Source organism: Hemitrygon akajei, chromosome 21, assembly GCF_048418815.1.
Source record: "Hemitrygon akajei chromosome 21, sHemAka1.3, whole genome shotgun sequence".
In the NCBI taxonomy this organism is placed as follows: domain Eukaryota; kingdom Metazoa; phylum Chordata; class Chondrichthyes; order Myliobatiformes; family Dasyatidae; genus Hemitrygon; species Hemitrygon akajei.
The window spans coordinates 44,716,323-44,743,061 of NC_133144.1; the positions used below are offsets into that span (position 1 = coordinate 44,716,323).

At 38.0% G+C, this 26,739-nt stretch overlaps 1 protein-coding gene across 2 annotated transcripts in view; it reads right to left on the minus strand.

Annotated features, from left to right (window-relative positions):
• The window catches only part of LOC140714261 (protein transport protein Sec24C-like), an 81,145-nt gene that overhangs the window by 3,740 nt on the left and 50,666 nt on the right, over nt 1-26,739 (minus strand). For both annotated transcript variants that reach the window (XM_073025322.1, XM_073025320.1), the window contains 12 exons: nt 24,602-24,740; nt 24,003-24,118; nt 23,016-23,140; nt 22,382-22,573; nt 20,031-20,124; nt 19,585-19,701; nt 17,593-17,763; nt 16,092-16,188; nt 12,974-13,119; nt 8,139-8,277; nt 5,709-5,827; nt 1,598-1,777 (listed from right to left, as the gene is read on the minus strand). In XM_073025322.1, the coding sequence (XP_072881423.1) occupies nt 1,598-1,777; nt 5,709-5,827; nt 8,139-8,277; nt 12,974-13,119; nt 16,092-16,188; nt 17,593-17,763; nt 19,585-19,701; nt 20,031-20,124; nt 22,382-22,573; nt 23,016-23,140; nt 24,003-24,118; nt 24,602-24,740 (1,635 nt within the window). The remainder of the gene's footprint in view (nt 1-1,597; nt 1,778-5,708; nt 5,828-8,138; nt 8,278-12,973; nt 13,120-16,091; nt 16,189-17,592; nt 17,764-19,584; nt 19,702-20,030; nt 20,125-22,381; nt 22,574-23,015; nt 23,141-24,002; nt 24,119-24,601; nt 24,741-26,739) is intronic.

Here is a 26,739-nt window from a genome sequence, read left to right on the forward strand (position 1 = left end):
ACCATTTAGACATTTCTGAGAATGTTCCCTCTCTAAAGCGAATGATGATGTGACGTGGAGATTATGATTCCACAAAGGGACATACTGATTGAATGGATAAAAACTTGGAAAATGGAGTTTAAAACAGGTTAATGTGGATTTATATATTTATTTAGAGATACAGCATGGTAACAGGTCCTTCTGTCCCCACAAGGCCACACCACCCAATTACACCCATGTGACCAATTAACCTACTAACCTGTACGTCTTTGGAATGTGGTAGGAAACCCAAGCAGCTGAAGGAAACGTGGTCACAGAAGTAACATATAAACTCCTCACGAACAGCAGTAGAACTAAACCTAGGTTGCTGGCACTGTAATAGCATTACACTAACCACTATGCTACCATGCTGCCCTTTCATGCACTTCAAGAAAGGGAATCAAAATCTAGATTAGCCAAGTGGAAGAAAACTGCTGAATCGGTGAATTTCAGGAGTATCAAGGCATGAATTAAAGAAAGTTAGCAAGCAATTTCTTTTCAAGTAATTAAGGCAAATGACATTTCAGTCTTTTCTGAAAACAGGGAGGCTTTGTTATATGTGTGCAAAATGTTGGAGCGGTCATATCTGGGATACTATGCAGTGTTGGATATGTTATTGAAAAACAATACAGTTGCATTAGAGAAAGTGCAAAGATCATTCAGGCTATTTCTTATAGAAGAGGATTTCCATATCAAGAGAGTCTAGACAGCCTGGGTCTGTATTCCTTGTCATATTTGAAAATGAGTGGTGACCTTATTTAAACATATTGGACTCATCAGAGTAGATGTTGAGATGTTTTCACCAAAGTGAGATTTACAAACAAAAAGGCATCTCTATATCTCTATAAAATAAGGGGCCTTGGCAAGCACACCCAACTCCCCCAAGTTGTGGGGACCAGATTATTGGATACATTTCAAGTGGAAACAGAAAATTATCTGAAAGAGAGGAAGTGAAGATTATGGGCATCTGGCACAGAAGGTCAGCCATGATAATATTCAATGTCAGGGCACGGTTGAGGGGTTTGTTGGATACTCCTAATTTCTAATTTTCTTTGTGTTTAGTGCAGATATCCTATAGGTGATACTCTCATTTTATGTTCAGAGCGGCAATTTTCAGGGTTTTAAAACATCTAAAGGAGTCCAACAAGGTATAAGAAACTGGAAACTAACATTGCAGGCTAAGAATTCAGCACTTTCTTCTCACAATCACTAACAGCTGAACTTCCAGATTTATTCCACAGTAACTGCGTGAATTCTAAGAGGACCACAACCTTGTCACAAGATTTGGAGGCTTGTGTGCCTCGATGGCATGGACAGCTATGTTGGCTAGTCAGGGCCTTGTTTTGGCCCTTGTTAGGGTCACCCATGCCAAACAGGTTGAAGGATAGAGGCCAGGCTTTAAAAAAAGTGGTCTCATGTCCTCCAGGTTTGGGGGTTCAGCTCAGGGCTAATAACCCTGACTGATCAAACAAAAATCATATGGAAACAGCAATTAAGAATCCTTCTGGAGGACTTTCACTGCTGCTCTGAACACCAGCGGCATAATGGCCAGAAAGTAACTGCATAAATCATAACTCACCACAGGTAAAAGCCTGGGGTAGAAGAAAACATTGGTTTCTGACACATCCATGCTTGCGATGAGCTGACGGATGTAGGCCCGATCATCAGTAGAAACTTCAGCTCCAGGCTGAAGAACATCACCTTTCAATACACAGTTCAGGTAAACAGGCAGTAGCTTCATGCACTCTGGTAGAATCAGCTAGGAGAAAGGGCAGGAAGATAAATGGAGTAAAGAGGCAATTTGTGGACTCATGAGATTGTAATATGGATGATAAGCAGGGCAAGATTACATCTGGCCTGTGTGTAGCTCGAGTTCCACAGCAATGAGGCCAACTTAAACACACTCTGAAATGGCCTAATGAGTCAAGTTAAGGAGCAATTAGGAATAAGCAATCACTTGCCAGCAGCATTGATTTCCAAAATATGAACAAAAAAATATGAAAAGTTGAGAACTCAATGCACTTTGCATTATACGTTTAAAAAAGCTATCTAAACAAGGCTTCACATGTTTAAAATTACTATTTCCTACAAACAGCAAAACGCCATAAAGCTGGTATTAAGAGGACAAGTAGGAAGGTATACTGCTGCACCGACATTTTTCAGGGGCTTGCACAGTCAGTTCCAGGAAAGACAAAGTACATTCCCTACTTCCAAACTAATTGGAAAACAAATAAAGCATTTTTTAAAAGCACATCTGTGCATATAAAGCTTCCACAATGTACTTTACAGAGGAAAGCTGGAATGTGTGTGTGTTGGGGGAAATCAGTTACAAAATAGTTGAAGTTCATAAACTTTTTGGGAATCAATTACTTATATAACATTATCAGGAACAAAACAAGAGATCAAGTGACAAGTGTAGAGGTAAAAAACATCTGTGCAATAATATTACAATGCTAAAATTGGAGCTTCGGGAAATTTTCCACAATGTCAAGATAACAAAAACTTTCAATCTCATGGTAAGCATTTTATTTTTTAAAAAGAAACTCATTCAATTCCCAAAAATCTGACTCCGGCTCAAATACTGAAGTACAAAAATACTCCATTCCTATCACAGCCACACTGCACTTAATGGTAGCTTAAACCTAGAAGACAAGGCATTTTCACTTCAGGAAGAAAACTTGCAATGTATTTCAGTTTCAGATCTCAGCGTCGAAGGATTGGGGACACTCTGTGAAGATACAGCATATACCATTCACCCTTACAGCTCATGCCCTTTCACCATTCCATTATGGCAATGGCCTGTGGATCCTAGGATATTGATCCCCAAGGAGGATGAAGCGCATCCATTCTTATGCGCATCATTCAACCTTATGGTGTGGGCATAACTAAGAACACACACTGATGACCCACCCAATTAATTTAACTTTAAAAGATCAGCACAAGCTACTTTGAACAGATCCAATAAAGCACAAGTGACTAAATAGCTTTAGTTCAAGTTTGAGGGCCCATTGACAAATTTTCATTAGTGCACATAGCTGGCAGTGTCAGTCATATTTCAACCTCCTGGTAATATCATTCTGCTTGCATGCATCCCCAAGAATAAACATGTCCAATATAACAGGTACACCTTGTTATTTACTGCACCATATGCAAGGTTATTGTACAAGCTGTCTGAATAAATGTTAATGGACGTCAACCAAGCACCTGAACAGATCACAAAACCACTGCTCGTCAAAAGTACAAACATTTAAAATGACTACGGTGCAAATACTGTATTTTCAAAGTCCCTTCAACATTTAAATTTGGATCATTAAACATTGGAACTGGGAAGCTTTTTAACTTCAAAGCTATCGAACTTCAAAGCTATATGGAGATGTGTTTTCTTTTTAAACTTCAGTTAACTCTGTTCACTCTGGTAATCCAATGGTCATGCATGACCAATTTAGCTCTTTTGAAATACAAGCTCTTTTTACATTGAAAATCTAGTAGCCAATTCGTGCACAGTAAACTTCCCTCAAAGATAATTAGAAATGATAACTACTTTGTTAACCAGTATAGCAGAAAAAGAAGTCTGGGGTGTGAAGGGGAGGGAAAATTAATATTCTGGCTCAAAATCCTGCATCAGGACTCCATTCTCACCTCAGTCCACTCCCAAAGATACTGCCTAATCTGTTCAATTATTAAGCAAATTGTTTGTTGCTCCAGATCCCAGCGTATTTTGTGACCTAGATCAAATGTCTAATGGAACTGTCCTGTGGAATGGAACTCAGGAGCCAAAAGAATTAAGAGTATAGAGAGTGGTGGGTGCATGGAATGCACTGCCAGTGATGGTGGTAGAGGCGTATACAATAGTGTCTTTTAAGAGACTCCTAGATGGGTACATGGAGCTTAGAAAAATAGAGGGCTATGCACTAGGGAAATTCTAGGCAGTTTCTAGAGTAGGTTACACAGTTGGCATAACATTGTGGATCAATGGGCCTGTAATGTGCTGTAGATTTCTATGTTCTAAGAGCAATTCTTCAGCAAGAAAAGGTAAAACTGAGAAGATCCACTAAGTAAACTGCAATTTCACATTTATTTCTCAGCTAAAGCTTGAAACCAGAACTCCAAAGAAACTTAGAAGCAACAGAAATGTGGTTTCTTAGAAGAATGCTGAAAATATCATATAGAGATAGGGTAACTAATGAGAGAGCACTCCAACATGCCCATACAAAAAGATCTTTAATGAGAACATTAAATGAGAGGAAACTTAAATTCCTGGGCCATCTCATCAGAAAGGGAGAAATAGAATGCCTTACATTACAAGGCCATATGCCTGGGAAACAAGGAAGAGGAAGGCAAAGAAGAAAACATATGGACACTGTGAAAGAACTAACAGATCTAAGTGTGCGAGGTATCACTGACGCTGCGTGGGATCATACGATGTGGAAAGCCATGATTGCCCAAGCGTGCAACGCACAAGGCACATGAAGAAGAAGAAAGCTTGAAAAACAGAAAATCAAAGTCTTGCCAAAGAGTTTTGTCCCAAAATGTCAATTGTGTCCTGCCAAAGGGTTTCAGCCCGAATCATCGACTGTATTCTTTTCCTAGATGCTACCTGGCCTGCTGAGTTCCTCCAGCATTTTGTGAGTGTTGCTCGGATTTTCAACATCTGCAGATTTTCTCGTTTGTTTCAAAAGACAATGTATTGCATATTTTTAAAACGACCGATACCCAAGTTTAGTATTTAGTATTATCCTTCCCTACATTTCTGAACAAATAACTGTGCATTTTAACAGTGGACATTGAAAACAAATGAACATTATTCACAAAGGAGCATTTTTGCTGTTATTAAACCACCTATTGGCAACACATTTGAAACATACTGATATATATTTTGAGATATCAATAGATGAATCTCAAGCATTGCTAAAAATAACTCATTGTCAATTGATAACAAACAGCTCTTATGAACAATCAATCTAATGCAGGTAAATTGGTAGGTGATATTTAACAAGTAATTGGTTTCAGTGTTCTTGAGCATCACTGACAGTTTTCTCAGCTGTCAACCTAACATGCAATGTTCTCTCTCCATATTCCATTAATATTTCCCCCCTTTTTCCAAGAACAAAATCATACAATTAATCAATTTTTTAAGTTTTGGAATCTAATTGTAGAATATTCCCCTAGCATGTAACAGGTACTACTTAGTCCAGGATCGATCCTAAAACAGGTACTACTTAGTCCAGGATTGATCCTAATTTGTAAGCAGTCAGCAGATTTATCAGCAGCAGGAACCGAGGGCTGCTTTATAGGTGCTTGCTCCTCAGTTTGCAAAAGTCGCTGAATGCTACTAACCTTGCAAGTTCTTCAAGCTCTACGATGCAAGCAGCTTTCAAAGTGGCAAAGCTGTGTTCAAATTTGCTGCACCCAACATGTAATTTGAAATGAGGGATGCAAATTGCACATTTTTCTTACATGACTAGTAAACCAAAGTCCTGGATAAAACTCCCCTATCGGATATTTAAATTGTTATTTGAATCAGGAATGAAAGGCACCAATAATCATGAAGCTACTGATCTGTCATAAAATCTAGATATGGTTATTTGCAATTCAAATTTATCTACTGGAAAGGGCATTAAACTTAGGTCTTGCTTAGTGTGGGTAAAAGCAAACTGCTATATAGATTTGCAAAAGAGACCATGTTTTACCTGTCCAGCCGATGATGGACTTGCACAATTCTTGCGGTAGCAGGCCAGAATCTGAGCAGACTGATTAATTAAGGACTCCCGTACAGTCTTTGTGGGGTTGTTCAGAACACCACGATAAGCTACAAACATGACATTGAAGTGTTAGACCAACTGCATTATACAACATGATAGCATGTCAGGTATGGACTAGACGGCTTCAAAGCACATATACTGTACATCAAAATATCTGAATGCAATCTTTTAACTGTTAAGAATTAGAAAACAAAAGCTTCCACAAAGGGACATGAATGATCATATCAGCACAATTCAATGGGGCCACGAGTTGTAAATAGGTTGAGGAAACATGGAGGAAAGTTACTTAGTTTATATTTTAAGATTTTATTAAGATTTGAGATAAGAACAAGAACAAGATGACAGGGAATCAGAAAAGAGCAAGAACAAGATGAGAGGGAATCAGAAAAGAGCAATCTATTTTTAATGTTACTCAATCGCGTTTCATTTCAATTCTACATCTCCATTAGTTGTAAAGGTTTCAAGGGGGGTTGTTTAAGATAACAGAAATATAAAGCCATCTACTTTCGCAGAAAAGAAAATTAAGATTAACGTTGTATAGAGTGACAATTCATGGGGCCTTGGGCATGCACGCAAAAGCTTTTGATGTGGTGACGAGGGTGACTGATGAAGGCTGAACTATGGATATAGCCTACATGGATTTTACTAAGGTGTTTGACAAGGTCCCTCATAGGAGGCTCATCCGGAAGATTAAGATGCATGGGATCCATGGTGAATTGGATTCAGAACTGGCTTGCCCATGGAAGACAGAGGGTAGTGGTCAAGGTGGTACTTCTAGCTGGAGTCTGTGATTACTGGTGCTTGGCAAGGATCTGTAATTACTGGTGCTTGGCAGGGATCTGTAATTACTGGTGCTTGGCAGGGATCTGTAATTACTGGTGCTTGGCAGGGATCTGTAATTACTGGTGCTTGGCAGGGATCTGTACTGGGACCTGCTGTTTGTGATGTACATAAGTGACCTGGATGAAAATGTATATGGGTGGGTTAGTTAGTTCACAGACTAGTGGTGTTGTGGATCACACAGAAGCTGTTGGGAAGCTGTATATGTATATTTATTACTTGTTTATTCCCTGGAATGGAAACAAAGTGATCCAGAAATGAGGGAGGTTCGAAGTGAATACAAAAACGGTGGGAATTGTTGGCAAAAAATTATGAATGAGTTCTGCTACTGAAAACTAACTCCCTTTCTCTTTTCCTGGTTCTGGCACAGGATCTTGTACCTGAGACAAGAATTGAGAATCCACAGATGCTGCTTGACCTGACTGTTTTCAGCACCTTTTTATGTCATTTCCAACATCTGGTTACTGTTTGGATTTTCTTTTGCAAAGGAACCAAATGGCCAATTCCTGCTTTTTTTTGTTTAGCATTTTTATATGCTCAGATTTAATGAAGTTTGATCTGCTCCATTTGGCCATATTTACTCCAAATACTAACTCAAATATAAACAAAAAACTATCCTCAGCAGTAGGGCAAACTAATCATAAAAAAGCAATGAAATATTTTAATATCAACTTTCGATGCAAAGGAAATTTATTACAATCAAGGTATTATATGAGCTGTCAACATACCGTAACTAGACTACTGGCTTCTGAAATTAATGTGTATTGTTTTACTTTCACATCTTTCTGAATCATCAGTAACCCTGTACAATAAGTTGCTTTACAGAGGACACCCTACTAGCTTTGTTCAAGGAAATTTAAGATTGCAATAAAGGTCGCAACTTGAAACCAACTTATTAAATAACAAGCATCCATTAGCTGCAGAACAGGATTAAAAACAAACCCCAAGAAATTATTCAAACCTCCAGGATTTCTCAGCATTCTCTGTAGGACTCATTTGAGATTAATTTTAAAACTACACATAATTGAATCTGTAGAATAGATAGGTTTGTACATAATGAACCTTGGGTAGCTGACAATTATTTGAAACCAGAAACCAGCCTTGGATTTTGCTGAATAGTTTCTGTAGCCAACTGCAGTATCACTTTTCCCTTTTTCTCTGCTGGCTTTCAGCTCTCCTCTAATACACGTGTCAAATGGAGGCCAATTCCATAGTGCTTGGGCTACTTAAGGTAATGCAGTGTGTGCATAATTCAGCTGCTGGGGTAGACAGTCAGCGCTACACAACATTATAAACAAAGCACATCCTAACCTCATGCACACTACCGAGATAAAAATGAGGGCTGGAATCCCAGTCTGACATACCCTTCACTTAGAATAACAAATGCAACACAAGGCCAGATCACTGAGATCAAGCCACATTATTTTAACACCAGGTCAAGGAAGCTGTACAGAATTCATCTAATTTTTCACCACATTAAGACAGGTTTGAAATAAGACAATTTAAGCAGAAACATACCCAGCTTTACAAAGAAGTTGATAAGTGTGTCAGTCTCACAGTTTCTGTACAGGTCAGCAAGCTGAGTGCAGCAGTTTAGGGAAAGATTGTGTATGCGTAACCTCCTCTGTCCACTGCAACTGGTGTAGAGCAGAGCACACTGTAGGGGAGAGAAAAGATGCTCATTTCATAAACATTTGAATGGATAGCTCAATAAAAACCAAAATTTACTTGAACAAATGTTGCATGTGTGCCCATCTGAGAAATATGAACTGCACAGAGAATATGAATGTTTCAAGGCAAGAAAGGAAAAGGGCGTAGAATTTCAAAAGCATCTTTTGGTCCCTTTTCCAATATCCCATGTCATTTTACAGTGTTTTTTAAAGTGCAGTTGTTTTTGTTATATAGTCAATGTTCATACTACATCTTGGGCAAACTGCAATATGATATGTTTAGTGATACAGGACGAAGGAAAGATTTTCGGCTAGGATACCTAGTCACCCTTCTACTCTTCCAAAATAGTTTCAGGGATCTTATATACCCACTCGGTAGAGCAGAGAGGGATCTCATCCAAAAATACCATTAACCCGTGCAACATTTCTTCAGTGCTACACTGAAGTGTCAGCTCAGATTCGCTGCTTAAAGTATCTGGGATGACACTTAAATCCTTAAAGAAGTGAAAGTAATTTTCATTGAATTTTAGCTTGCACACAAAGCACCTAGAACTTAAAACTGTTCAAAAACTATTACTACCCCTCAACCACCAGGCTCCTGAACAAAAGGGAATAACTATACTTACTACTTCTGGTGTTCCCACAACTGATGGTCTCACTTTAAGGATTCTTTATCTTGATATTTATTGCTATTTATTTATATTTGCAATTGCCCAGTTTGTTGTTCATTGATCCTGTTTACAGTTAATGCTCTATAGATTTGCTAAGCATGCCCAGAGGAGAAAATCTCAAGGTTGTATGTGGTGATATGTATGCACTCTGATAATAAATTTTACTTTGAACTTTGAATACTAGTCAATGCATTGATTGATTTAACAGAAGCAAACTTGATAGTAATTTTCAAAAATAGTCCCGATTTAAGTGAAAGACAGGGGAAATAAGCAGAGGCACAAGAAGTGTAGTGGTATACTGCTAAACAATATCAATTTCCAAAAGTTGGCATAAACACAGCAGATCAAAGAACAGTAGCCACATTGCACAGGTAAAGTTGTCAAGTTAACGTGACTCAGCTTTTGCCTTTAACTGTCATTAGCTTCAAATGCCACTCTAGACACTGGAGTACAAAGATCAGCACTGTTAATGCTGTGCAGTAATGTGGATATTAGATAAAATGTTAAACCAGAAATCGAATTTCTCTCTCTCCAGTGGGTGAACAAGCATTGCCCTGAGTTTCTAGGATGACTGTGATTGGAGACATCTCTGACTTTCACCTATTGGTTGACTTCACTCAATGTTACAAAAACATTAACAGGTTTTAAAACCAGACTAATGCACCTGGAATCTTACTGTGTGCACGTTAGCTTCTGCACTTATTTCAAAATAAGCACAGGCAATTAACAACACAAACAGTATAATGAAACTAGGATATAACGGAATGTTTTTCATTGCCAACAACAGACTATAAATATTAGAAATAGATCCATTATGAAAAGGTTTCAGAGTAAAAATTGTATCGATTAGATTCTTATCTGGACATTTAGGAAATATATGCAGTTGAGAACGCAAGAAGTCTCTAATTTGTAAATATCTAAAAAAGTGAGCTTTACGAAGATTATAATTAATAGTTGATCAAATGAAGAAAGACTATCTCCAACAAACAGATTCTGAAAACATTTAATACCTAGTCTATTCCACTCTTTAAAAACTACATGACAAACAAAGGTGGTTTTAAAAAAATTAGAAAAAATGGGACTATAGTGTAAAAAACCAAATAACCCATAGAATTTTCTAAATTGTAACCAAATCCTCAAAGAATGTTTAATTCCGCTAGATAAAATTAAAAACCTCTGCGAACAAGACCTACAGATTTCAATTGATGAGGATACTTGGAATGAAATTTTTAAACTTGTTCACACCTCTTCATTATGTGTGCATCACTCTCTTCTACAATTTCAAGTAGTTCATATGACTAAAGATAAGCTCTCTCGTTTTCAGATTTTTCTCCATACTGTATAGGTATAATGTCAAAGAGGCCTCTCTAATTCATATGTTTTGGTCCTGCTCGCGGCTTGATAAATTTTGGAAAGAAATATTTCAAACTTTCTCGGAGCTTTTTAAAGTAAATTTTAAACCCAACCCTCTGACTGCCTTGTTCAGCATTATTGGAGGAAATGATTTTACTCTTAAGCTGAATGATTTGCATATTTTGGCTTTTATTTCTCTTTTAGCCAGAAGAGTTTTGTTGCTTAAATGGAAAGATGCTGCTCTGCCTACTCATGCCCATTGGTTGATTGATGTTATGTCATGTTTAAATTTAGAGAAGATTAGGTGTTCTATTTCTGTACCTAGACAAAATTTTTTCACATTATGGGGACCTTTTTGGAATTACTTTCACAATCTTCGACTTGTTCAGCAATGATGATGGCTATTATATGTTTGAATTTACGACTATGTTCAGGATTTTTCTTTTCTTTTCTTTTAACCAAACAGCTGTTTTTTTTCCTCTTTTTCTTTTTTTGTTACGGGGTTTTGATTTTGCTTTAGTTTAGAATAAAATATACCTTTTCAGTATTACATTTAATTTACTATATACAGATATGGGACAGTAACTTTGTTTCTGTTTTCATAATACCATAATGTATTTGTATTCATCTTTGCAAGTAATCAATAAAAATATTGAAAAAAAGAAAAGAAACTAGGATAAAACAAGTGAAATACATCACAATGTGTTCAAACTATAGAGTTCTCTGGTCTAAGTGCAGTTTGTGCAGAGTATGTAGCACAAATCTGATTCTGCTTCTTTCTCAACAAAAGACTCAGCGAGTTCCCCTCCACCACCACCTTCCACCATCTGACAGAACTGGTGCTCACTTTCAGCAATTTCTCCTTTGGCTCTTCCCACTTCCATGGGTGCCTGCCTTCGTACTGGCTATTTAGAATACTCCGTATCCCAAGCCTTCCCTGATATTTCTCTCCAACTCCTGCTGAGCTACACTGATGACTGCATTGGTGCTGCTTCATGCACCCATGTTAAGCTCATCAATTTCATTAATTTTGCCTCCAACTTCCACCATGTTCTTAAATTCACTTGGTTCATTTCTGACACCTCTTTCTCCTTTCTTGATCTCTGTCTTCATCTCTCAAGAGAGTCTATCTACCAATATCTTTTATAAAACTACCAATTCTCACAACTAACTTGACTTTACTTTGTTCCACCCTGCATCCCGTAAAAATGCTATTCCCTTTTCTCAGTTTCTTCATATCTGCCGCATCTGTTCCCAGGATGGGGGTTTCCTTTCCAGGAAATCAGAGATGTTCTCCTTTTTCAAAGAATGGGATTTTCCTTTCTCCTCCATTGATTCTGCCCTCATTCTCGCCTTCTCCTTCCCTGGACATCTGTGCTCACCCCATCTTCCTGCTGCCTTAACAAGGACAGAATTCCTCTCATCCTCACCTACCACCCAACAAGCCTCAGCATCCAAAACATCATTCTCAGGCAGCTTCTGCCATCTTCAATGGGATCCTACCACCAAACACACCTTTAGATCGCCTCTACTCTCCACAGGGATCACTCCCTCTGTGATTCCCTTATCCATTCATTCCTCCTCACTAATCTCCCTCCTGGCACACACCTCTGCAAGCAACAGAAATGCTACACCTGACCATTCACCTCCATACAGGTCCCCAGGGTCCCAAACAGTCCTTCCAGGTGAGGCAATGCTTCACCTGCAAATCTTTTTGGGGTTGTTTATTAGATCTGGTGCTCCTGATGCTGCCTCCTCTATATTATTGAGGCCCACCGTAAATTGAGGGATCACTTTGTTGAGCACCTCCGCTCCATCTGCCAAAAGCAGAATTTTCCGGTGGCCAAACATTTTAATTTCAATTCCCATTCCGACATGCCAGTCCTCAGGATGGAGCAGCAGCAACTTTTATTCCATCAAGGTAACCTTGAACCTGATATCACGAACATTGATTTCTTCTTTCAGTAATTTTCCCTCACCCCATTCTTCTAATCTCCACTCTGGTCTCTTACCTCTTCTTTTCACCTGCCTATCACTGCCCCCAGTGCCCCTCCTTCTGTCCTTTTTCCCATGGTCCACTCTCCTCTCCTGATTCCTTTTTCCCCAGCCTTTTACCTTTCCGACCCACCTGACTTCACTAATCATCTTTGAGCAAGTACTCTTTCCTTTCTCCCCAACTTTTTTTTATTCTGCTGTCTCCCCCCCTTCCTTTCCACTCCTGAAGAAAGATCCCTGCCTGATACGTCAACTGTTTTTTTTCTCTTTTTCATAAATGCTGTTTGATCTGCAGCAGTTAGTCCAGCATTCTGATTACCAAAGCAGATATTCAAGCATTAACAGCAGTCAGAGACCTAGCCTCTAGACAGCAGAGTTAAAAGAAACAAGGGAACTGGCATTTTTACCCGACAGATGCAACATGGAAGGCAAAAGCAAGTCTAAAGTGCCAATCACAGACATGGAGCAGTAAAATGTTTTGATTTCACCATTCCTCAGGTAGAATTATCAATAATAGTGGATCCAATGAACAATGGAAAGTGTAATAAGCAAATAAAACAAGTTCCCTAAATTCTCTTAACTTTCTGGAATATTCACAAATTCACAAGAAAAAATACTAAATGGAAAAATTGCATTAGTCACAACAATTGTACACGTCTTTCACCTGGATTTGAGCTCCATTTTCTTCATTCAATTTATCATCATGTTTGAATTCTACAGTGATGGTCTTATCACAGTCTAATGCTGCCAACTCCACATCAGTTGTGTTACTCATGTAGAAGGAGCCAAAGAAATCAGTTGCTCTAATGCCTAGAATAAAAACACTTCTGTTACTCCATATTAAAGAATTAGAAATAAGGTTCTGCAAGCAGAGAACTAACTTCACTTGTTTTAAAAAAAAACTCAATGAGCACCGTGTAGCAGGATGGAGGGATCAAAAACTACATAGTAGCTTCAATGGGAAAGTTTCATCTTCACTGGTTACAGAACATCTACATAAGTACTGACAAAAAGCACAACCAAAATTTGTAATGAAAAAATAAAAATTTAACATTTTATGTTTTTGAAATAAAACTAGTTTTAAAAGCAGCAAATACAGTGGCTTTCAAAAGTTTGGGCACTCCTGGTCAAAATTTCTGTTACTGTCAATAGTTAAGTGAGTAGAAGATGAACTGATCTCCAAAAGTCATAAAGTTAAAGATGAAACATTCCTTTCAACATTTTAAGCAAGATTCGTGTATTATTTTTGTTTTGTACAATTTTACAGTGGGGGGAAAAAAAGGAAAGGAGCATCATGCAAAAGTTTGGGCACCGCAAGAGATTTGAGCTCTCAGATAACTTTTACCAAGGTCTCAGACCTTAATTAGCTTGTTAGGGCTATGGCTTGTTCACAGTCATCATTAGGAAAGGCCAGGTGATGCAAATTTCAAAGCCTTATAAATACCCTGACCCCTCAAACCTTGTCCCAACAATCAGTAGCCATGGGCTCCTCAAAGCAGCTGCCTAGCACTCTGAAAATTAAAATAAATGATGCGCACAAAGCAGGAGAAGGCTATAAGAAGAAAGCAAAGCGTTTTCAGGTAGCCGTTTCCTCGGTTCGTAATATAATTAAGAAATGGCAGTTAACAGGAATGGTGGAGGTCAAGTTGAGGTCTGGAAGAACAAGAAGACTTTCCGAGAGAACTGCTCGTTCGATTGCTACAAAGGCAAATCAAAACCCCCATTTGACTGCAAAAGGCCTTCAGGAAGATTTAGCAGTCTCTGGAGTGGTGGTGCACTGTTCCACTGTGCAGCGACACATGCACAAATATGACCTTCATGGAAGAGTCATCAGAAGAAAACCTTTCCTGCGTCCTCAGCACAAAATTCAGAGTCAGAAGTTTGCAAAGAAACATCTAAACAAGCCTGATGCATTTTGGAAACAAGGCCTGTGGACTGATGAAGTTAAAATAGAACTTTTTGGCCGCAATGAGCAAAGGTATGTTTGGAGAAAAAAGGGTGCAGAATTTCATGAAAAGAACACCTCTCCAACTGTTAAGCATGGGGGTGGATCAATCATGCTTTGCGCTTATGTTGCAGCCAGTGGCACGGGGAACATTTCACTGGTAGAGGGAAGAATGAATTCAATTAAATACCAGCAAATTCTGGAAGCAAACATCACACCATCTGTAAAAAAAAGCTGAAGATGAAAAGAGGTTGGCTTCTACAACAGGATAATGATCCTAAACACACCTCACAAAATCCACAATGGATTACCTCAAGAGGCGCAAGCTGAAGGTTTTGCCATGGTCCTCATAGTCCCCTGACCAAAACATCATCAAAAATCTGTGGATGGACCTCAAAAGAGCAGTGTATGCAAGACGGCCCAATAATCTCACAGAATTAGAAGCCTTTTGCAAGGAAGAATACACAAAAATCCCCCAAACAAGAATTGAAAGACTTATAGCTGGCTACAGAAAGCGTTTACAAGCTGTGATACTCGCCAAAGAGGGTGTTACTAAGTACTGACCATGCAGGGTGCCCAAACTTTTGTTTCAGGCCCTTTTCCTTTTTTGTTATTTTGAAACTGTAAAAGATGGAAATAATAAAGTAATCTTGCTTAGAATATTAAAGATATGTGTTATCTTTAACTTTATGCCTTTTGGAAATCACATCATCTTTTACTTGCTTATCTATTCACAGTAACAGAAATTTTGACCAAAGGTGCCCAAACTTTTGCATGCCACTGTACTTACAAGTAGTTTCCTTAATATCAGCACCTGATTGGGATACAGATCAAAAATTTCTCTGTAGAAACAAAAGGTCAACTTTGCAGAATAGCACTCTTAATAGTACTGGTGAAAAAGGCACAACAGCACGTCTTTTTACCTCAGAACGTTGAATAAGTATGGTATGGCCACCCAAATTCTAAGAACTTTCTATGGGGGCATGATTGAGAGCATCCTGACTGGCTGCATCACTGCCTGGTATGGGAACTCTACTTCCCTCAATCGCAGGTGTCTGCAGAGAGGGGTGCGGACAGCCCAGCACATCTGTAGATGTGAACTTCCCACTATTCAAGACATTTACAAAGAAAGGTGTGTAAAAAGGCCCAAAGGATCATTGGAAACCCGAGTCACCCCAACCACGAACTGTTCCAGCAGCTACCATATGGGAAACAGTACCACAACATAAAAGCCAGGACCAACAGGCTCTGGGACAGCTTTTTCCACCAAGCCATCAAACTACTTAATTCATGCTGATGTTACTGTATTTCTATATTATATTGACTATCTTGTTGTGCATAATATTTATTATAAATTACTATAATTGCACAGTTGAATGGTTTTTACTCATGTATTTGAAGGATTTAAGTAATAGTCAATTCAATTATGTAAGTTTTTTGCAAATAATCCAACTTCCTTTTAATTATTTTTTGATATGCTGTTTAATGAAATTATTCATGCCCAAGAAATTGAAGTGCATTGCATATAAAAATGATATGATTGCATTTCAATACAATGATTTGAGAATGCATATTTCTTGAGAAACATTATGTGCAAAGGTTGTTCTGAAGCTGTGTTGAACTTGCACTGTGGACTACCATCTACTCACATGGACACTGCAAAACATAAATAGGTATGTTGCATCCAGAATTATTTCCAGGTAGTGAACAATTTCCTTCCCTGACATATTGGGAAATCGCGTACTAGGCAAGTTACAGCAGTGGTTTGCCATTGCCTTCTGCCGAAAACATAAATACTAACAACTTTTAAAGGATGTCTGTTCATGAACCTACGTACCTGTACTTGTGCGTACCCTCATCACAGCATCAAAACCGATCACTTTTCGAACATCCCTGTGCAGATCATTTAGGAAACGCTCACCATCTGCTTGTGCCTGGTGTTTTTTAAAGAAACCAAAAACTGCTTTCAGTATTTGCACAATAAAGAAAACGCTAGTTGTTTTTGTTTTTTCAAAGTTCCGTTTCAGTAGCTTATTCAGAACTTCCAGAAGTGCAATTTTAGTTTTTAGTAGGCCAAAGTAATAGATGATTGCCATTAATAACAAACAAATAGACCGAGAGGCAAAAAAAATCCCAATCCACCTGCTTATTTTCTTTTATTTGTTCATAGTTTTCTATCTTCAATAATCAGGACTGTGCTAAGTCCTTTTCACCCATGCACATCAAGTGGGCAAGCGAAATGTTTTGACTATTTCTGGCACTATTTGAGTATGCAAGAGCGTACTGATGCATGCTCTAATGTAACTAATAACATTAGAAAATTCTCAAGGGGAATTAGGGTTTAAACCAATATTCAATTCTCCCCTGTTGGAACAAGTTTGGAAAGCAGTTGCAATATCACCTTACATTATTTGAAATGGAAACTACCCACAGCTGCTTCACCCAATCAACTGTGATCCGCAACACGAGAGGTGTGAACTGGACCAAATATGCTGAAGGAATCTGAGCTCCTTGTGCACAATGGACCTGGATTGTCTCCAAAGAAATAGAGCAATTTTTGAACACAAGCACACAATCAAATTCATTAAAAAGAAACAACTTGTACTACATTTTATTCCAAGTAATGCAGCCCAAAACTCATTCATCTTCAAACCAGTAAACAGTCTCTGGTAGAGAGCACAATCTTCCGTGCTGCTCCCCCAACATAAAGCCGCATTGGTGCTGGTGATGCAAAAAGACTAAATAAACTCATCAAAAAGGCTGGATCCGTCCTTGGCTACAACCTGGACTGTTGAGTTAGTGGTGGAGAGGAGGTAACTAAACAAACTGTTGTCGATTATGGCCAATCTGGCACATCATCTCCATGACCTACTGAATAAGCAGCGGAGCACCCTTTCGAACAGACTCATTCAGCACCACAGTCACAAGGATCGTTACAGAAAATCTTTCCTACCAATTTCAATAAGCATATGCAACAGTTCATCAATGCAACAGGAGAACAAACATCATAGTACAACAGTCTGTTTTATTATACATTATTGCACATTGGTAAATTATTACTGTGTATATTATTCTGTACTTCATTATTAGATAAGTCTGCACATTACTAAGTATGTTTTTAAATGTTGCTGCTATAACAAAAGAAATTCCCACTCGGGATCAATAAAGTACTATTAATTTGAGAAATTGCTTGTAACTTAAGAATGTACGTTCCTTAAAAGACAGAAGTGAAAGCGCTGCTGAAAAGTTGTGTGCATTGGAGGAGCCAAATCCATGCGAATACTTTGAAAGAGAGTTGTAAAATTCATCTATAGCCACAGTAATCTGATAAACATTACCTGGAAGTACGTGTACTTGTAAATGGAACCTCCAGTCTGATAACTAACTGATCCCAAGGTTGCCACATCGACATATTGATTGGGGAATAGGAAAAGATCTACACAGCAGCCTTGGGCCACACATTCCTTGGCCAGATTACTGTAAAAGCTGGTCTGAGGTTGAAATAGAACCTGAAATAAATAAATGAACACAAATCCTCAGACAGGATGAAGAGGTCAATACTCCCCAATGCCATTAGGCTTCACAATTCAACCGCCAAGGCTTAAGAACTTTTTAAAAGCTATTCTTAATGCTTTTTGAGATAGTGATTTAGATGCATATCATATTTTTTACTGAGTTAAGTATTGTATGTAATTAGTTTTGCTACAACAAGTGTATGGGACATTGGAAAAAAAGTTGAATTTCCCCATGGGGATGAATAAAGTATCTATCTATCTATCTAATACGTTAAAATTGTGTTAATGCTAGAAATTGGAAAAAAAAAGTACTGGGGAGCTGGGGGTATCTGTTGGAATTAACAGATTAGATGTTTTAATGAAAAAATAATGGCAGAGAGCACAAAAACAGAGGAAGATGGCACCAGCATTACCAATGGCAACGTACTTCAGACAATACATGGAACTGTTTTTTTACTTCTTTCAAATACTAAGATTCTACTACTAAGCTGCATGCAATTGGAATCTCCGATTTACATTTGAAGGTGGGCCGAATGAGTGATCTGGCACTTTGCTGTCTGTGGGAGTTCTGAGAGGCTTGGAGCAGAGTGTGCCACCTAGAGACTGGGCACGAGCCCATGTTCAGCTCCATTTCCTGCTGATAAAAACCGTCTAGCAAGATTGAAGAGAGCTGTACGAGGATGAGACTGAAAGGCGAGTGAGTGATCAACACTGTCTGCCTGCGTTTGATCTCTCTGTCTCTCTCTCCTATTGGAAGGTACTGGAGTCTTGGGTCTTAGTAAAGGTTTGATAAGCGCGGTTTGTGGATTGGACTCGTTTATAGTTCATGTTATGTGTGTTCTTTTTTTTTGCTATTCTGTGCAATTTTGATTGGGGCAAACTGGCTCTGTAGCCTGCAGACAACGAATGATCAGCACTAAATTGAACTGAACTAAACTGAACATTCCTGGATTCTTGAGTTTGATGTTTAATATTCTGCATTCATTGCTCATTTTTTGCCACTTGCAAGATGTGTTTTGTTTTGCGTGTTGGGTGTTTTCATTGAATGGGTTCCATGGTATTTCTTTGATTTGTGGCTGTCTGCAGGAAGACAAGCCTCAGGGTTGTATACTGCATACATACAATAATAAATGTACTTTGGCATTTCTAATAGGGTAAGAGGAAGGAAAGATTGAAAGACCAAAGACGGAATGAAAAAAAGTTAGATCTGGGGGTTTAAAAAGCAGAATTATCTACAATGACCAATGAATGCTAAAAATCAAATATGCCTGCCATAAGTTCTGCTTATCATTGTTCTAAATATTGAAGTTATAACATACTTACTCAGAAACAGAGGTTCTATTCATGAAGCTTATGTTAGGCTCAAGGATAGCTTCTATCCCAACATTATAAGACTATTGAACAGTCCTCTAGTACAAGATAGACATTTCATCTCACCACCTACCTTGGTGTAACCTTGCACCTTACTGTCTAATTGCACTGCACTTTTCCTGTACTTCAGAAGTTTATTCTACATTTTTGTTTTTGCTTGTACCTCCACAAAGCACCATTGTAATGAACTGTACAGCTGAGTTGTAAGAGAAATTTTCATTGTGCCTCATTACATGTGACAATAATAAACCATTTTAGTTGACCTCCAGAAATACTGACTCAAGTATCCTTATGCTGCCAGACCCAGGCAGTAAATGCGGCATTAATTGCATCACACATGGAGAGACTATTTATGAAGTTACTCAAAAAACATTGTTTTTCCAAATACAGCAGCCTCAAAAATAATTAACTTCAAATGATGGAAACCTATCTTCATCATCCTACCTTCTCTTTATCTGTATTGATAAGCTTCTTGTCATCTCGATTCTTTAGTTTTCCAGGTGCTTCAGCAAGAGGCAAAGTAGAGTGGAATATGAAGAGTTTGCCAGCACATTCAGCTGCCTGCAAGTACAAAACTTCATCAGCACCTTCTCTCAGAGGTATAGAGACAGAGCAGAAGTCAAAGACAAATAAACAAAGAAAATAGAACTCATGATTGTAATTGCATCAACTCTTCCCAATAACAACAAAAATATTTTTCCCCAACAAATGCAGATTTATATACTTAAGATCGCAATTCTGGCCCCAAGATCAACTCCAATCATTGAAATGAGTCATTGAATCATTACTATTCCAATTAGGTAAAAATCCAAAGATCAAAATCCATTGCTCCAGATTTTCAACATGATTTGCAGGTTCAAAAGTGGTTGTGGATCTAAAAGTAAACTTACCTTGAGTGCCTCCAAACCAGCCTGAATGACAGGTCCAAAAACTGTCTCAGTTTCTCTGGTATCAGCAAACATCTCAGGAATTTGTTCTAACAAACTGAGGGGAAAATAGCCATAATTATTATTACTTACGGCTGTTCAGTACAACTGCAATTCAGTTACATAAACTGCACAGCGAACCTTCAACTAACAATACCCAGATTTACCGTAGATGCCGGATTATAAGCCGCTACTTTTTCCCCACGCTTTGAACAGCTTTGAACACTGCGGCCTTTACTACGGTGCGGCTAATGCATGGTTTTTTTTCATGCCGCCAAAAACATTTTGCCTCGTAACAGTAGACCAATAAAATTGATGAGTAGTTCACAGAGGTCCAATGAAATTGTACGATAAATCAAGCGCACTTTCACAATTAAATTATTGTAAATCAGTCATTTGTACTCACCCTCATCAACATGGAAAACACTCGAAGAAAAGCATTGTGCTGCCTTTATGGCAGTTATTTAGTTTATAATATTTTCGCTCAGTAATTCATTTGTTAGTATTTTCTAGTTAAAGTTAGAAGTGTTTTAAGTACCGTAGATTCCGGACTACAGAGCGCACCTGATTAAAAGCCGCAGGCTCTAATTTTAGAAATAAAATCAATTTTTTAATTGTAAAGGCTGCACCGGATTTTAGGCCGCACCGCTACTTTTAAATATACATACGTATCGGTAACACAAATTACGTTGCATATACTTTTTTACTGAACAGCACGAACAACATTCCAATATCTCCTAGCGACTGGTAAAAATATATATACTGCAGCCTACCAGGAAAAGTTATTGATCGACTTTAACTTAAAAGCAGCGTTTTCGCTCGGGTCTAATCGGGTCTGACGCGCTTGCGCAACGCGATCGGGTCTAATCGGGTCTGACGCGCTTGCGCATTGCGATCGGGTCTAATCGGGTCTGACGCGCTTGCGCAATGCGATCGGGTCTAATCGGGTCTGACGCGCTTGCGCAATGCGATCGGGTCTAATCGGGTCTGACGCGCTCGGGTCTTGCTTTTCTTCGAGTATTTTCCATGTTGATGAGGGTGAGTACAAATGACTGATTTACAATAATTTAATTGTGAAAGTGCGCTTGATTTATCGTACAATTTCATTGGACCTCTGTGAACTACTCATCAATTTTATTGGTCTACTGTTACGAGGCAAAATGTTTACGAGGTGGCATGAAAAAAAACCCATGTATTAGCCGCTCTGGATTATAGGCCGCAGAGTTCAAAGCTGTTCAAAATGTGGGAAAAAAGTAGCGGCTTATAATCCGGAATCTACGGTATATTTTTTTTCTGTACTACATCCCGGGATGCTATGACGTCACATCCGGTTTCGCCGCGTCTTGTGGGAAAATACTGGTTTGCGATAAACGGAAAGGAGGGGGGCGAGCGCATTAGACCCGCGCGAGAACGCTGCTTTTAAGTTAAAGGCGATCAATAACTTTTCCTGGTAGGCTGCAGTATATATTTTTTTACCAGTCGTTAGGAGATATTGGAATGTTGTTCGTGCACTGTTCAGTAAAAAAGTATACGCAACGTAATTTGTGTGTTACCGATACGTATGTATATTTAAAAGTAGCCGTGTTACAGGCACGGTTCGAAAAAAAGCATTTGCAATATGTATTTGTTTATGTTACCATACGGATTTAATTAAAAGTTAAAAAATCCTCACGTGTAATATCTTTCTGTGTAAATATCTCATATTACAACGTGGGACACCTGCGGCTTAAAATCCAGTGCGGCTTGTACAAGTACAAAATTGATTTTCTTTCTAAAATTAGAGCCTGCGGCTTTTAATCAGGTGCGCTCTGTAGTACGGAATCTACGGTAGTTAAAGATGGTATTTGGTTCAAAATGCAAACAAGGAGACAAGTTGCTTAACTTAGCAGTACAATGTACAATACCCCCATTGGTAAGCATGCAACTGGCTTTGGCCCATCAATCCACAAACTGAACCATTGCAAGTTATGAAATCAAATTCAATAGTTCTGAGAGTTCATCAGAGCAATGTAAACTCTGAATTCCTATCATCTTGCACGATTGGAGGCTACATCTCAGTGCAAGCTGTAGCACTGATATTTAGGTACCTCATTTCAGATTTCTCAAACCATATGACAACTTAGGGTTCTAACAATTATCTCCACTTCAATATGAACAGGTTTAGCAATTAGCAGAGTCCACTGTGCAGAATAGTGATAAGAGACACTATTAAAACCTAACAACAATACTCATCAGAATATATTAGCATATTATTCATGCTTCAAGTGAAGCCTTCTAACATAACACTATACTAACCCACTGGATGGGGTTCTTACCTGTTTATCACAGCCCGTGACTCATTCACATTGACAAGGAATCCATCAAGCAAGGGTACAAACATGTCAGCTACATCGGACACCACCATCATTTGTGGCTGAGCCAACGAGCTCTTAACGTTGTAAAAATGCAAAACTTTGTTGTATGTTACAAAGCCAACCTTAATGGCTGATTCTTCCGCATTGCCCTCCCTGAAAGAGAAGCAAAATATTCAAGAACGTTACTTCTCAGCACCAGGTTTTCATCTGGAAAGATACTAAACAAAACAGAACAATAAAAATACACATGTTGTGACAGCGGTCACAAACAATGGCAATATGGATGATACTTGCTAAAGGGCAAATCTGCACATCACCCAAGGAAAGGATATAGAGATTAATTACAATGATGTCAGAAACAATGAACCCCATTAGATAGAAAAGCAGGCAAAAGAAAGATTGCTTCCTTTGAAGATAAATAAAATGGAGTCAACAATATATACAAAAAATAAATGATTTTTCTTTTAAATGTGTTAAGTACTGGAATGGAAAGTGATTTATTTCAACTGGACTTCAAGTGATAACTGATGAAGACTGTTGAGAATTCAAAGAGCAAGTTATTTCTGCTTAAACGGGCACAACAAAATGCTCTCACCTTGGAAGGAAATCCAACAAAGCTTTAAGCTCCTCACACAATAGGTGAACCAGCCCACTCTTCAGTGCATTGTAGGATACATCAATCATAAAGATGAAAGCAGGCGGATTTGGAACTTTATTGTTCTGCAAAAGAAATTCTTTCTCAGCTGAAATTGAAGAATCTGCAAAACCCTTTGCATCAACCATAGCAGTGCCTCAACTTTACAATTGGCTAGACACAATGCAAGCCGAGGCACGTGCATGAGTCGTACCAAGAACAACCACTGCCTTCAGTGATTTAAAAAGAAATTTCAGAAGATTTGTTAAAAATGATGAAAAGAAAGTCTATTACAAAATTCCGCTGAAACTACTGCCAAAATGGTATCATAGGCATGCTTTTTTTTATCTTGAGAAAAATGAAAATCCTAAAACACGGTCTTACTTAGTTTCTTTGACTTGCCTCTCCTATAAACTCATTCACAAGAATGAAAGATGTAGACAAGCAGAAAGTCATGGACCATTGATAAATCGCCTCACTGCAACTTTGGTTAAAAGACATTTCCATCAATTATATATTTTATAAACATATAATATATAAATTCCCTTAGTCAACAACTACATTCACCTTGATTTATGCAAGCCATCAATAGACCAAGAATACAAGATTTTTTTTAAAAATTCCAAGTGCTAGCAAGCAAATGACTAATGCAATATTTGACAGTGTTAAAAATAAACCTATTAGCTATTATCTATTTTCTTTATTCGAGTTGGCTTGTTACCTGGCAATATTAAACGGCAGATACAGCAAAACAAAAGAATTTACAAGCAGACTGTAGTTACCCACATCAAATGACTTCATATTATATTATTTAAAGCCACAGGGTTATACTTAGAATATTTCATTAAGCTCAATAGAATGTGTATTTTTTAAACCAAACGTTTAACTTACAATTTAACTACTGTGAAAGAGATGCATTGATTAAGTAGGAAATTAAATATAAAATACCTTGCAGTAGTCTACAGTGGCTAAAAATTCATAGGAACCAAGTGAGAGTTCCGGTCGATCATAGTAGTCCATTCGCTTGCCAGTGTGATCCAAATGTTGGAAATAGTGAGGCAGTACTAAGGAAAGAAAAACAGGAGTTACAGTGTTGCTTCCAAGTACGCCAAAAAGGTGAGATAGGAACATGAACAAGTCAGTCACATTAAGAAAAATGTTATAATGATAACCACTAAAAATGACTTCAACTTAAAAATCTTGTAGAATTAACAGAGGCATGCAGATTAATTTTGAAAATTATCAAAATAATGCAGGATATCTGTTAAGGATTTGTAGAGCTGGCATTTCTGAAGATCAAAGGCTGTTCGATGGTAATTTAGACATCCCCTAACGTGAACTGATTCCAACTCTGACAATTATAGTAGGTAGGAAGATGACAAGTGAAAAGCAGGGCATCTACAGTAATTTCTGACATATTCAGAAGTTACTATAAGACAATGCTACCTAAATTACTGTGAATTTGACTGCGCTGTTCTATTTTATGCGAACATCAAATGAGGGAGAATTCAAAAATAAGCTTACATTCTACAGAAATGAAAAATTACCTTCAGAAACACAACTGCAGAAGGCACACTGGAACCTCCGCCCACCTTCAATAAACTGCATATAAGGGCACATGTAGGCCTTGCACCTATTGCACCTAATTGGACCAGTTTCTCCATGATCTACAATGAAAGGTTGTGCCTGCAATTAGAAGGACAAAAGAGTTCCATAACATCTTTTCAGCAATTTATCGAAATTGAGATTATATGCATGTTTTTTCCTTTACAGCATGATTTATTGGGTGCTTATTTATGCAGTGCATTTTACATCCACTTTTTCCAAAGTAAATTATCTGTGAATTTATTTACTTTACAGTTTAGCAATCTGTAGGCAATTATTAGTCAGATAACGAGATTATTAATTTGGATGATGCTTGTTTCAGGATAAATGCTGAAGATATACTAAGATATTTCTCAATCACTTCAAAATAATGTAATAGCCTTTAACAACCAACAGGGGATAGAGGAACCTCAGTTTATCATTGAATCGACAAGAATACACTGAAGTTCTGGCCAAACTAACCAGGTCCAATCATGGATCAATGTTTATGTATTTTTATCATCTATTTTTCCAATGTTCTTGGTGGAAAACATCAAAACTTAGATTACATTTCATTGTTTCCATTGCAATCATAGATATAAAATTCAAGTTCTGGTTACAGTTGGTATTTTATTCCTTTGAATCCTGATAAATAACTACAAAACACTTTTTCAAATTTATAAAGTATTCGCCTAATACTAATCAGTTATTTTATTATATTTCATTCCTTGCATGATTATTTTAACACAAACTTGTTAACCTCAGCCCATTTGATTTTTACAACTTTGTGTCAGCCTTCACATTTAGCTGACTACAGAACCAATCTGTTTATTGATCATGATTTCTCAAGTACCCAATGAAGTCTTACCTTTTAGATAGGTTTTTGCATTGTGTTTGATACATACACACCCCACACCCCCCCCCCCCCATGCTGATCAAGCTGTCTATTGAGCTGGTCCCATTTAACTGCAATTAGCCATTTCCCTCTACACCTTTCCTGTCTAAATGCTTTTTAAACTGTAATTACATCCACCTCTACCACTTCACTGGCAGCTCTTCTAAACACCCACCAAACTGTGGAAAACTCTTGCTCTTCTTTACATTTTTCTCCCCCATCTTAAATCTGTGTCCTCAGGTTTAAACTCCCCTACTGTGTAAAAGACTGACCATTCATCTTATCTATGCTCCTCATGATTTTATATACTTCAAAGGTCACCCCTCAGCTTCCAGCAGTCCACGGAAAAAGCTTGTTCAAATTAACTTCAGTTAATTTTCCAGAACTTAAATTTTAAAACTTATCAATATCTCATTGACCTTCATCTACTGTGGTTCTTAAACTACAAAATCTTACATGAAATTCTTTTTTATGCTCAGATTTACTAAGGCTTTTTGCTTTGTGGTTCCAAAAAAGGATTCTAGAAATCTATTCTCAATGCACAAAAGTTGCCATTTGCAGAAATAATGGCAAACATTTTTGACTGTGATTACACCAGAACAATCCCAATTATTCCAGTATTTTACAATCCTATTTTGCAGTCCATGTCAACAATTATTTTGGATACTAGACCAAACAAAGCAACAAAAACTTAGTATACTAAGCAATTCATTAGAAATCCAGATAGCTCAGCATCTAGCTTCCATGCCTTGTTTCCTGCACTCTCGTGAAAGAAAAGTCACAGTTCCCATGGTCTCTTTAAACAAAAACACTTGACCACATTTCCCAACCTCAAGCTCAACAGGAAAATTATCCTATGGTGGAACATCGAAATGAATTGAAATCATTTTGGTGTATTAACAGAAGCAATGCCCAATAATCCAGAAAATCTGCTAGACCAGTATCAAAATCCTGAGAGTTTGTTCTGAGGCCTGATTATTGGAGTTCTGTTGTACCTGGGCCACACTAGAAAAATATCTGGAAGTAACCTTTGCAGAAGGGTTTTTAAAAAATTATATTTTGCACAAGGCTTTTCCAATTACTGGAGGAGACTCTGAGGGGCACGATTTATTTGCAGTTGCAAAGGCAAGGACTAATCAGAAGTGGTCAGTTTTATTCACGGAAGTTGCATGGAAGCCTTGCAGATTTGCTTTGAGTTTTTATTTT